Genomic DNA, 12,668 nt, shown 5'->3' with positions numbered 1-12,668 from the left:
TTTTCCCCATGGCATCATAGACAGCCAGATGGGTTAGTTACACAGTATTTGTCCTTGCGAGCACTTAAATTCCAACTGGGAAACTATTTAGTTATTTTGTTTTATCATTGGCGTCACATACACATTATTTGTTTATAGAATTCTCTCTTCTTGGAAGGCCTTTAAAGTTTCATGGCTTTGGCAAGCATATTGCTGCTTGTGTCTCTGTGAGTCCCTCCAGATCACATGCTCCTTCTGGAGACTTACAGTACACCATGTCGAATTTAGTAGTAACTGGCTAAAGCCTGGTTATTTTCTCTGTGAGTGCCTCCAGATCACATGCTCCTTCAGGAGACTTATAGTACACCATGTCAAATTTAGTAGTAACTGGCTAAAGCCTGGTTATTTTCCTCAGCCCATTAAACTGCTTCCCACCAATCTTGGACTGACTCTAAGTGCCTGATATCAAATTTTCAGCCATAAGTTATTATAGCCGGTTGAAGCATTTTCTGGAAACTAATGCAGGTCTTTTCCACTATTGTTTATCTCCTTGTTTTTCCTTTTCTTTTAGGTTGTCTTTGAAACGAGAAAAGAAAAGTTCCATCTAGTGTATACTCATTAGTTTGAACTTTAATACAAAAAGGCAGTCGATATATGCAATGTACAGATATATTGTTCAAAGAATAAGCAAACATTGCTAATTTGTCATATTCACAACCAAACACAGAGAGCATACAGTGATTCCAGCATTTCTCAGATTTTGATTGCCTGATATTATGCGTGCCCAAGCCTCTTAACATGTGAGTCTGAATCTAGAGAATAAAACTTAACAAATATCCAAACATAATGTCCAGAGTAACCAAATAGTTTTGGTCATCAAATGAAAGAGGGTATGTAGTAATTGTAGTATTTTGAATCTGCTTTAGCATGCATGCACATGTGCACACACCACAATACCACATCCTAACAACCACAATGCAAACATAAGGCAACTGGTATAAAGAAAGTGAAAACTCTTACGAGACACCCAAATTGAGAATGTTGTCTACCCAGACGTCCACTCCTCTGTTAAATCCACACCTGTTCTAAACAATGTGCAACATGTAACAAGGTGCCTTGGTCAATATCTTATTAATATCTCCAAATTATGAAGTACAAGAAAACCTTTTTATTTGGGCCCATATCATAATTTGTTTTCTTAAGTGGATCATCCTTGAGCTCCAGCCATTGCACATATAGCATTAACTAATCTTTTATATAAGGAAATTGCAACTGTATACATCTGCCCAGATTCCTTGACTTTCAAGTTTTCCATACAGTTAGAATGACAACAGCCCCTTAAAACCAGAATAGCAGAAAATAAGAATTTCTCAAGTATCTACACCCCAATAGTTTGACAAAAGATGCTTACTGGATTAAACTCAACATCAATGATGTCATCAAGAGTTTCAGGTGTCAAAATGCCAAACTTGACAAGCTCCGCAAGTTCCTTCTTTGATATGTTCCACTCCTGCACACGCTGTGAGCAAGGTATGGATGCGTAAGGGGTTTCCAATTTCCAAAATGTTTGCAAAATACTGAGCACTAGGTGAACAGTTGTATACCCCTTGTAACTTCCCCTTTTCAACCACGGCCACTTTGAAACCTTTGCACAAAAGAGATGCAGCCAAAAAAATGCCCAAGGTACCTCCACAAACAACTATATCAAATAGATCTTCCTTGGGAACTCCTTCCAAGCAATTCCCTGGATTTCTACTGATAATATTTGAGACTGTGCCTGTTCCTGCACCATGTGTGGCACTTTGACTAAGAGGTAAATAGACTTGCCCATGTTTCTTGTTAGTTTGAAAACATAAACAAAAAGTAAATAGGCGTATCAAAGGAAAACAATGAATATCAAACACCAGACGTCAATCAGCATCCCCCCCACCTCAGTTGTGAGAATGTGGCAAATGCCCTATGATTGTATACATGTTAATAAATTAAGTCACTGAAATATGTGTATGGACCAAATAAATTAGGCCCATTTGAACATGTGAAGCAACCAATACAGCTGGCACATATGCATATAAATGAGTTCACATTTGACCACTTAACTTGTTTAGGTTTCTTGCCTAGATCTTCATGCCAACACAAATGTAGTGCTGTAACAAATGTGTCATGCAAGATGGTTTAAGAAGTGTAAGATTACTGTACTGTGCCAAACAAATGTGGGCCCGTGCAGTGTAGGGGCAACATCAACAATCATGAGACTCCAAATGTGAGCTGAAGAAGCTACTTCACAAGTTTGAAAGATCCAATTGAATTTATACTCTAAGCCCTTGTCACTAAAGCAACCAAATGACATAGGTGTACTTGGTGTTTTACTATTGAACCTGTAGATACTGAAAAAGAAACTACTTGAAAATGAGAAATATAAAATATAATGGGAGGCTGGGAGCTGCACACTCAGTGATTGGAATTGTAGGAATAGGGCAAGCAAAATAAACCATGAGAAGTTTTGGCCATTCAATTAATAACTTTTCTATAAGGATAAGCCAAGGTTGTACAAGAAGATACATCACAGTTAGTCACTAGCCATGTAGTTGACACTCCCATGCACAAGACACATTTGCAAGGCAAAGAACATGAAGGAGAGTTCCAATCCTTAAAATTAGTAATTGCTCAATTCCCACCACTCCGGATTCCACCCCCTGCAAATCCTTTGATTGTTTAATCTGATGCTTCTGACTCTGGATGGGGAGGACTGTTGGAGCGCGCGGGTAGCGGAAGCGTGAAGATTTGCAGCAGAGAAAGTGAACAGGTGAGTGAGAGTGAGAGTAAGAGTGACGAACAGATTTCGGTGTACCAACAATGTGTTGGTACACAAAGAATAAAATGTATTTATACTTAGGGCCCGTAAGGGTGCATTCACATGTACAACATAACAATACACGTGTAAAATACACGGAGGTGAATAAAGGACCTTTACATCCCAACAACCTCCCACTTAAAGGTCCGGAGTGAACCTTTAACCAACTCCCACTAGTCGTATGCAATGCTCATGCTGAGCCTTGCCTAGACTTTTAGTGAGAACATCTACAGGGTTGTCCTATGTTTTGATCTTGGTCAATGTGATTAGACCATCCTCCAGAATCTGTCTGATAAAGTGATATCGCACATCAACATGCTTTGTGCGTGAATGATACATGGCATTTTTAGCCAGATACACAGCACTCTGGCTATCACATCCCAACACTGGAGTACTCATAGACATGCCGAGATCCTCTGCGAGTCTGCTCAACCATATAGCTTCCTTAGAAGCTTCAGTAGCTGATATGTATTCAGCTTCAGTAGTACTCAGTGCTACAATGTTCTGCAACCTGGAGCACCAAGAGACCGCCCCTCCAGCAATTGTAAAGACATACCCGCTAGTGGACCTACGAGTGTCTAAGTCACCTGCCATGTCTGCATCACAATAACCCTGCAAATTAAGTGCACCCTGCCCATAGCAAATACACTTTCTTTGTGTACCCTTCAGGTATCTAAGAATACTCTTGACAGCCTCCCAATGTGGTTTGCCAGGATTTGACATAAACCTGCTAACAACTCCCACTGCATGAGCAATGTCTGGACGAGTAGCCACCATAGCATACATAAGAGAGCCACAAGCTGATGCATAAGGGACTCCCTTCATAGCATTGGCTTCCATGTCATCTTTTGGGCTGTTGGCTTTACTAAGATTAAGGTATGGAGGTAAGGGTACTCCGAGAGGCTTAGCTTCAGCCATGTTAAATCTGTCCAGTACCTTTTCAATGTACTTTTCTTGAGATAAGAACAACAATTTCTGCGTTCTATCCCTACGAATCCTCATGCCCAATAGATGCTCTGCATTCCCCAAATCTTTCATGGCAAAAGCTGATTTCAACTGATCTTTGAGAGCATCCAAGCTAGTCTTTCTCTTCCCAGCTAACAACATATCATCCACATACAAAACAAGTATGATAGGGCTGCCATCTATATCCTTTTTCATATACAAACAATGATCTGCATAGCTTCGCGTAAACCCATGAGAGAGCATAAAAGTGTCGAACTTTTTGTACCACTGCCCTGGTGCTTGTTTCAGCCCATATAAGGTGCGTTTTAGTTTACACACCAACTGCTCTTTTCCAGGAACTACAAAACCCTCGGGCTATTTCATGTAGATCTCCTCATCAATGTCACCATGCAGAAAAGCTGTTTTCACATCCATTTGGTACAGCTCTAAATCCAATACAGCAGTGAGAGCAAAAAGCACACATAGTGTGGTCATCTTCACGACAGGTGAGAAGACCTCCTGGAAGTCAATCCCTTCCTTCTGTGCATACCCTTTGGCAACCAATCTTGCCTTGTACTTGGGTTTCCCATCAACTGTCTTTACTTTGTAAACCCATTTGTTTGGAAGAGGCTTTCTTCCTTTGGGCAACGACACAAGATCCCAAGTATCATTAGCATGCAGAGATTTAATCTCTTCCTACATAGCTAGCTCCCACTTATTGCTGAATTTGCATGACTTAGCCTCTTTATATGTCAGAGGCTCACTCTCATCAGTAAGCATCACATAATGCAAAGAGGGGTCATACCTATGTGGCTGCCTTCTTAGGCATGTAGACCTACATACCCAATGATCTACATTCTCAGGAATCGGATCTACATCTGGAGACATGTTATTTTCAGCATTTATTGGCTGCTGTAAGCCATTTTCAGCATGCTGTTCATGCTGTACAGCACCTTCATTTTCATTTCCAGCACCTGAATTTTCATAATCAGCAAGTCTATCTTGCTGTCCATGACCTCCCTGTGCTTCTATTTGCTGTCCATCATTACTTGGCTCGAAGATAACCGGCTGATCATCAGTTTCAGCCTGTGGTACAGCACCATGAGGCTCATCATTTGAAGTAATAGGTGGCTGCGAATTCTGAAATTTGACCTTTTTCATGTCTTCATCAGAGGCTAAAGTACCTTTCAGCAACTTTGCCTCATTAAACACAACATTACGGCTGCGAACAATTTTCTTGGACTGAGGTAGTCACACTCTATAGCCAAATACACCCTCATCACCATAGCCCATGAAAATGCCTTAGGTGGATTTCGGGTCAAGCTTATTCCTCAGCTCATTTCTAACATGCACAAAAGCATCACAGCCAAATATTCGTAAATGGTCATATGAGGCCGGTTTGCCAGACCAAACCTCCTCAGGAATGCCATTATTTAGGGACCTGTCTGGAGAGCGGTTGCAAATGTGAACCGCGGTTTTAAGTGCCTCTCCCCAAAATTCATGAGGGAGATTAGCAGTGGACAGCATGCACCGCACTCTCTCACATAGAGTCCTATTGTATCTTTCAGCCACACCATTTGAAGAAGGGCTGTAAGGGGCTATAAGCTCCCTCTTGATCCCATGCAAGTCACAAAAGGACTTAAATTCATTAGATGTGAACTCACCCCCATTATCAGTTCTCAAGCATTTCAACTTTCTACCTGTCTGAGTTGTCACGAATGCATGAAATGTTTTAAAAACAGCAAACACTTCACTTTTCTTTTTCAACAAATAAACCCAAATCTTCCTGGAACAATCATCAATAAAAGAGGCAAAGTATGCAGCACCACCCAACGATTTCAAAGGCATGCTACATACATCAGAATGCACCAAGTCCAATACATTTGACTTACGGGAGACACCAGAGTAAAAGGAATTTTTCATTTGCTTTCCAAACTGACAGTCATTACAAAAATCAAGTTTAGAGCCTTTTCCATCAACCCTCTTCAAAGAGGTAAGAACATCAAGACCTTTCTGGCTCATATGGCCTAATCTCTTATGCCATAACTCCAAATAACAGCCAATTTCAGCAACTACAAGAAACTTGCCATTCAAGGCTTTACAGTGCAGACAATACAAAGTGCCCTTCTTGTTTCCTTTAGTAATCAGCATGGAACCCCTTTTTAATTTCCATAAACCACCACCAAACAGTGTGGTGTAACCATGCAAGTCAAGCTGTCCAACAGATAGTAAACTCTTCTTGATGCCAAGCACATATCTGACATCTTTCAACACAAGTTCTTGCCCATTAATTTCCATAAACCACCACCAAACAGTGTAGTGTAACCATGCAAGTCAAGCTGTCCAACAGATAGTAAACTCCTCTTGATGCTAGGCACATATCTGACATCTTTCAACACAAGTTCTTGCCCATTATCCAAAGACAAGTGTATGGTGCCAATCCCATCAATGCTGCAAGCATGATTATTTCCAAGGTAAACCTTGCCATAACTGCCTGCATCAAAAGTAGCAAAACACTCCAAGCATGGAGTCACATGGAAAGAGGCACCAGAGTCTACAATCCAAGTTTGAGTGACACAATCATCAACTGACAAAAGTGCATCAATCACATCAGCCTTGGTGATCTGCATATCCTGCATGTGACATACAAGGGCATCATAATCCACTCCACATAATACATCAGCCTCTACATCTGAGAGCTCCTCTATGACAACACTAGAGGCCGCATTGGCCTTTTCCTTGCATTTACCTGCCTCAGATGCATTTGTCTTTTCCTCTTTCTTCTTTTTGTCTCCTACATTCTTCTTTCTCTCTTGTTCCTTCTTGTAATAACTGCAATCAGGCTTCTTGTGGCCCTTCCGACCACACTGATAGCATGTAACATCAATCTTTTCTTTTCCCTTGCTCTTGCTCCTGCTTCTCTGTCCAGCATTTGGATTTTTCTTTTCAGCCCTGCCTCTAACATTATAAGCTGAGTTGCTGCCTTCTCCACTAGACTTACGTCTAATTTCTTCATTCAAGATGGAACCCCTCACACCATCATATGTGAGATTGGGGTTATTGCTGAGAGAAACAACCAAAGTCTCCCAAGAGTCGGGCAATGTCATGATCAAAAAGATCGCCCTCAAATTATCATCAAAATATAAGATTGCATCCTTGAGCTGATTTAAAATGCCAGTAAATGCACTTAAGTGCTCAGCTACAGGCTTGGACTCATCCAGCCGCATATTCACCAACTTACGCATTAAATGCACCTGATTGACAGGTGTGGTGATCTCATAGGTAGTCTTCCACTTCTCCCATATTGCATGACCAGTGTCTAAACCCTTAATGTCTGTCAAAATGTCATCAATGATACCCATCTTTATATAAGCCACAGCCCTTTTCTTGACTTTGGCCCAATCCGCCTCAGACATTTGTGCGGGTTTATCCATTTGCAAAGCATCCTCACAATCCTTTAAGAACAGTATGCCCTGCATACGATCTTTCCAAAGATCAAAGCCCTGACCATCAAATCGCTTGATTTCCATCAAACTTTTAATGTCAGAACTCGAAGAAGTTGCAGCCATTTTTCACAAGTACAAGTGTAAAAGCACTGAACTGCAAGAGCACAAGCTAAATCAGCAAATACACTGCTGTTCTTGCATAACCAGCAATAATCCTCTACTGTTTTGACATAAACCAGCCACTGCACAGGCGAATAATGCAGAAATTTATCAAATTCTGCACAAAATCCCCAATTTCCAGGTCCAAATGTGCGCAAATGTCAGCCAAACCTGACTCAGCCGAGCAAAATTGCATCAATACATGAAAAGCCCCAATTTTCCTTGGTCCAATGCCAAGAAATTTTACTCGGATGAGCAAAATTCCAACAAATTTTGAAAAATCCCCAAATTAATTGAGGTCAATGCGCACAATGTCTGCAATTTCTGACATAGATGTCACTGTCAAGCATAAACAGCATCAAATCTGGGAAAAGCCCCAAATTTCCAGGTTCAAATTTGACCAAATCTGAGAACTGTGCTTGCGCACGCGAACTCCGTCAGTGGTGGCCAAAGGGTTGCTTGTAGTAAACCTTAGAAAAATGAAAAATTTCCTGGAAGAAAAATGTGTCGAACTGCAGCCATTGACTGTCGTGCTACCCGTCAGATGCCACGCAGCCTTGCTTGAGCTGTCGCCTGCCCAGAAAACGTGCCGAAACTGCATCGCATGACTGTGCAGCCTGCGCTTGGTGCCACGCAGCCTGTCGCTGCAGTTTTTGTGACCAGTGTTGACCTGTGCAGCCTGTGCCTGGCTGCTCGTGACCTGTTCGTGACTGCCTGCCTGGTCAAAAACGACCTGTCCTGGCTGCTCGTGACCTGTTTAACTGCCGCCTGACTAACCAGCACATACACGTGCCTGAAACAGTGACGGCCTGACCTATATGAGTGACGACTTACTGATTTCTCGCGAGCGAAGAGCTGGTGATGTCTCACGTGGACTTCGAGGAGCACGAGCACCTTGACCTCAGCTGTGATACCAGTTGTTGGAGAGCGCAGGTAGCGGAAGCGTGAAGATTTGCAGCAGAGGAAATGAACAGGTGAGTGAGAGTGAGAGTATGAGTGACGAAGAGATTTGGGTGTACCAACAATGTGTTGGTACACAAAGAATAAAATGTATTTATACTTAGGGCCCGTAAGGGTGCATTCACATGTACAACATAACAACAGACGTGAAAGGTGAATAAAGGACCTTTACATCCCAACAAGGACTTCTTGCCCACATTGAGGATGGAAAAGAAGAAGTATGCAGGTTTGCCTCAAGCACATTTTCCCCTTGGAAAAAAATTACCCATCTTTCCATAGGGAGATATTAGCTCTGAAAAAATGCATCAAAAGTTTCCGAATCTTTATGGAGCATGTGCCATTTACTGTCAAATCTGACTTAAAGAACATGGAAGGATTCCTATCTTCAAAAAATCTTTATGAGATGAGAAACGAAACACTTCTAATATTGTCCATGTGTTTTGACAACCTACAAATTGCCTACGAGCATGTACTGGGCCATAAAAATATAATGGCTGATGTCCTTTCTAGATGGCATGAAAAGAGACAAAGTTCCTAGACAACTAGTGTCATTGTAACTTATCACATCAGCCTTGTAAAAAAACTCCATTATTCATGGACAATTATTGTCCTGATATCAATGTACCCAAGTGAAAGCTCCTTTATTCTCGGACCACAAGTGTCCTAGTGAAGGAAACTTTGCGAAAATCAAATGTGAAGGGTTTGCAATGTCCCATTACATCCTGTCAGTAGTCATGTGTGTCTTGTGTGATCATCTCCTACCTATGAGCCTCAGGCAAAGTCAAATGAGGACTTTAGGAGCTCTGACATTGTATTTGTCTGTCATTTTATGTGCTTTAGCCACTTTAGATGGAGGGCACATTAGTGCATTTCTCTTTGGGCACTTTTGGCTATCCTCAAAGCCCTATTTAGGGCCTCCCACTTTTGACCCCAATTTGCCTATACATAGGCGGTCTGCCCTCCCACTCTCATTATCCACCATTGATCCTTTGTAATCAGCCAACCTTCCTAATTCTCTCATCCCCCTGCTATTGCTGGCACCCATGCTAGCGTGTGGAGCTGCCTGTTGGGGCTGGCTGGTGCAACCTTGTACCTTCCAGCCATTGCAATTACATTGTGCCTTCACTCACCTGCATTCTCTCTTTGCTGTCTCCTCTCCGAGTTGACTTTCCTCTCTTCCGTTGTGCACTCTCGTATGGTATTGGAGCCATGCATGAGAGCCAAAGATTACGAAGAGGAGCATGCTGTCCGCAACAAATCTAGCTGGGAACCATCCACATGTGCTGCACACCATGTGTTTGGCATCAAACAATGCAGGGCGGCCTGTTTCCAACCCACCGCAGGCTGCATTTGGCAAGGACACACCATTACCACCTTGGATTTTGTATCAGGGCTCCTCTTCCCAAGCTGGGCAGCCTGTTTACTGTCCATTCAGACCTGCATTTTGGAAGGGATAGCCTCTGTCTGCTATATTTTAAGTCCAGTGGACTGGGCGGCACCTTTTCTACACAAATAGGCCCCTACATTACCTGCGTTTTTATGCAGGCAACACACTTGCATCTGCGACTCATGCAGAGCTGCCATCAACCTTGTGTTCCATGCCAGGGCGGCCATCATTCAAATGTGGTAGGCTATTTTCAGTCTCAAGCGGTGTCTATTCAGACCAGGTGGCTACTCCCAGACCAGAGCAGGGTCTACTCAGACCTGGGTGGCAGACCAAGGCAGCCCAGTCATCATAGGCTATTTTTTTTGCAGCCGTACCCTTCATCTCTAGCATTTTGCAGATCTACACCTCCTGCCCAGCATCAAGTCACATCTCCCACCTTGGATACTCCCTATCTTTCTTGCTGTCCATCAGTCCTTTCTGATCAGCACACCAATAGACCCCACACAAGTGGAGGATAAACCAATTACAGCAACTTCTTTGTTTTCTTGTAGGTACTTATTGAAGGACATCTATGGCTAACATGTATGCTTTCGAGGATCGTCTGGTTCGGGATGGTTCAAACTGACCACCATCCTATCTCTCTTTCCCGCTATATTCTTCGGAGGCATCCAGTCTTCGATTAGCATTGATGGCATCTCTTAAGCAGGTGCCAATCCTACCTCTCTATGTGCATCTGACAAGCTGGATGGGTTGAACTACACTCAATGGTCGTGCCTAGTGGAGTGCCTCCGCGACGACCATGACCTTTGGGATATTGGTATTGTCCCTATATCCCAACCTACTGCGGATCCTCATGATGGTGTGACAACAGATGCAGTAGCTTTATGGGATCGGTTGAATGCCAAAGCCCGATCTTTTCTCCTTTTGAGTTGTACATATTCTTTGCTCATGCATGTTAGACGTATCCACACCATTGCAGAGATTTGGAGGAGATTGGCATCTCTCTTCTAGATCCACACATTTGGGCATTGATTATCTCTCAAATTGAAGCTACAACAACTTTCTATCATAGACGCCCCTACAATGGGGAATCACATCCATAGGATGGAGGAGCTATGGGATGAGCTTGCATTCCTTGGTACGGACATTTCTTTGAAGAACCTAGCTATGACACTTCTCTCACATCTTCCCTTACCAACATATAATGTATTTTACACCAATCTTATCACTTCTTGTAGCTGGGAGACTCTCACTTGTTGGGAGAAGCTTGTCCCATTGGTGCTTGAGTAGGATGTGCATCACAATAAGACAATTTTTTCCAGAGCCCACACACATGGCCATACTTATGCAACTTTATCTCCAAGTACAGGACATGTCACGTAGAAGAAAGGGAAGAGGAAGAAGTTGGAGTCATCTTCCAACAGTGATACAAATTTTGAGGGGAAATGCAGAGAATGTCCCACTGTCCTTATTGTGGGAAGACCTCGCACCTCGAGGAGAACTGCTGGAGGAAATACTCTCACCTTTGTCTAGAAGTGAAGGGAGGACCTACATAGGAGCCTTTGTCCACCTCTTCATCCTCACCCGCTTTCACCACCAAGTCAATGTTTCTACAGATTTATTAGGTGGAGGAGCCTTCTTTAACTATCTCATCTTCTAAGCAGCCTTGGCTCTTTGACAATGATGAATGGAGTCCTATGACTCCTTCATGTGATTTATTGTAGGATCTCCATCCACCAGAGGGTATCATCATTGTTGGTGGCCTCTCTTTAGTGCCTATTATTGGTGTTGGCACCTTGCCTCTCTTGTTTGAACATCCATCGAGATCCATTTCTAAGGCCCTACATGTTCCTCACTTGGGCTTCCCTCTCCTCTCAATTTCTAGTCTTCCTAGACTCCGGACCCACACTATCTTCATTGAGCCGGCTATCTTTGTTGACGATTCTTCTATAGGGCCCACTCTTGTGATATGTTGAACAAAGAGGGGGCTATCTATGCTTTCTTCCCCTTCCATTGTGTAGGGCCCTCAAAGGCAGCTTCTATTGATGCACCTATTCCCAATTGTGCACCAGTTATCACACAGATTCCATCCCATCCCCCACCATCTACTCAAGTCGTTCCCGCATACCTTCCATCTCTTTCAGAGGGAGATGATATTGGTGAGGCGATTGTAGATTTCTTGGCCCTTTGTGTCTCAAAGGGAGCTTCCCATGATCATGCGGGGCTTTCTTAGAGTTTCTAGTCCACTTTGAGCCTTTCCTTTATGCAGCAACCTCTTTTCTTCCTCATCGAGACACCATCCCTTGCCGCGTGGCCTTTGGTCCATAGTTACCAGGAACGGGGAACGCGAACAAGAACAGGAACGGGAACCGAGGGAATGGTGCATGTAGGAACGGCCTAACGCGTTCCAAACCCTCCAAGGAGGTGAAATGGCCAGGGAACGTTCCCTGCCGTTCCCCCAGCCATTCCCTACCGTTCCCTCCGTTCCCTGCCGTTCCCTGTTTGGAACGGCGGTTCCAAGCCTGTTTACTGAAAATTGACGTTTTTCCTTGTTTTTTTTAAAAAAACTTGGGTCATAGTCCTTCTACCACATATTCACCCATCTCCATTGTTTAGTGTGCACACACTAATCTCTCTCTCTCTCTCTCTCTCTCTCTCTCTCTCTCTCTCTCTCTCTCTCTCTCTCTCTCTCTCTCTCGGGTTGAAGATTCAAAGTGTCAAAACAACCCACAATCTAATTAGGAGTCCATGCAAAGTTCAAATTTGATGCATTATCAACTCTTGCAAATCAGAATCAGATTTCAGCCGATCCTCAATTCCAAGGTATTCATCCATTTATATTGTCTAATTTCAAGGGAAATTGGGATAATTGGGGCAATTCAAAGCAATTTGGAGCTATGGGGGTAATCGAGTCAATGTTGGGACATTTGGGTCAATTTCA

The 12,668-nt window shown here is 43.0% G+C and overlaps 1 protein-coding gene across 2 annotated transcripts in view; it reads right to left on the bottom strand.

Annotated features, from left to right (window-relative positions):
• LOC148030347 (Lycopene beta/epsilon cyclase protein) overlaps positions 1 to 12,668 on the bottom strand; it is a 217,051-nt gene that overhangs the window by 131,420 nt on the left and 72,963 nt on the right. For both annotated transcript variants that reach the window (XM_087686658.1, XM_087686659.1), the window contains exons 3-5: positions 1,584 to 1,762; positions 1,391 to 1,498; positions 1,000 to 1,064 (exon numbers count right to left, since the gene is read on the bottom strand). In XM_087686658.1, coding sequence (XP_087542784.1) covers positions 1,000 to 1,064; positions 1,391 to 1,498; positions 1,584 to 1,762 — 352 coding nt within the window. The remainder of the gene's footprint in view (positions 1 to 999; positions 1,065 to 1,390; positions 1,499 to 1,583; positions 1,763 to 12,668) is intronic.

Source organism: Lygodium microphyllum, chromosome 10 (genome assembly GCF_053477565.2).
Source record: "Lygodium microphyllum isolate KBCC chromosome 10, Lygodium_microphyllum_v1.1.10, whole genome shotgun sequence".
Taxonomy (NCBI): Eukaryota; Viridiplantae; Streptophyta; class Polypodiopsida; order Schizaeales; family Lygodiaceae; genus Lygodium; species Lygodium microphyllum.
The sequence above is the reverse complement of the archived record's forward strand: the minus strand, read 5'-3'. Positions and strand labels throughout refer to the sequence as shown.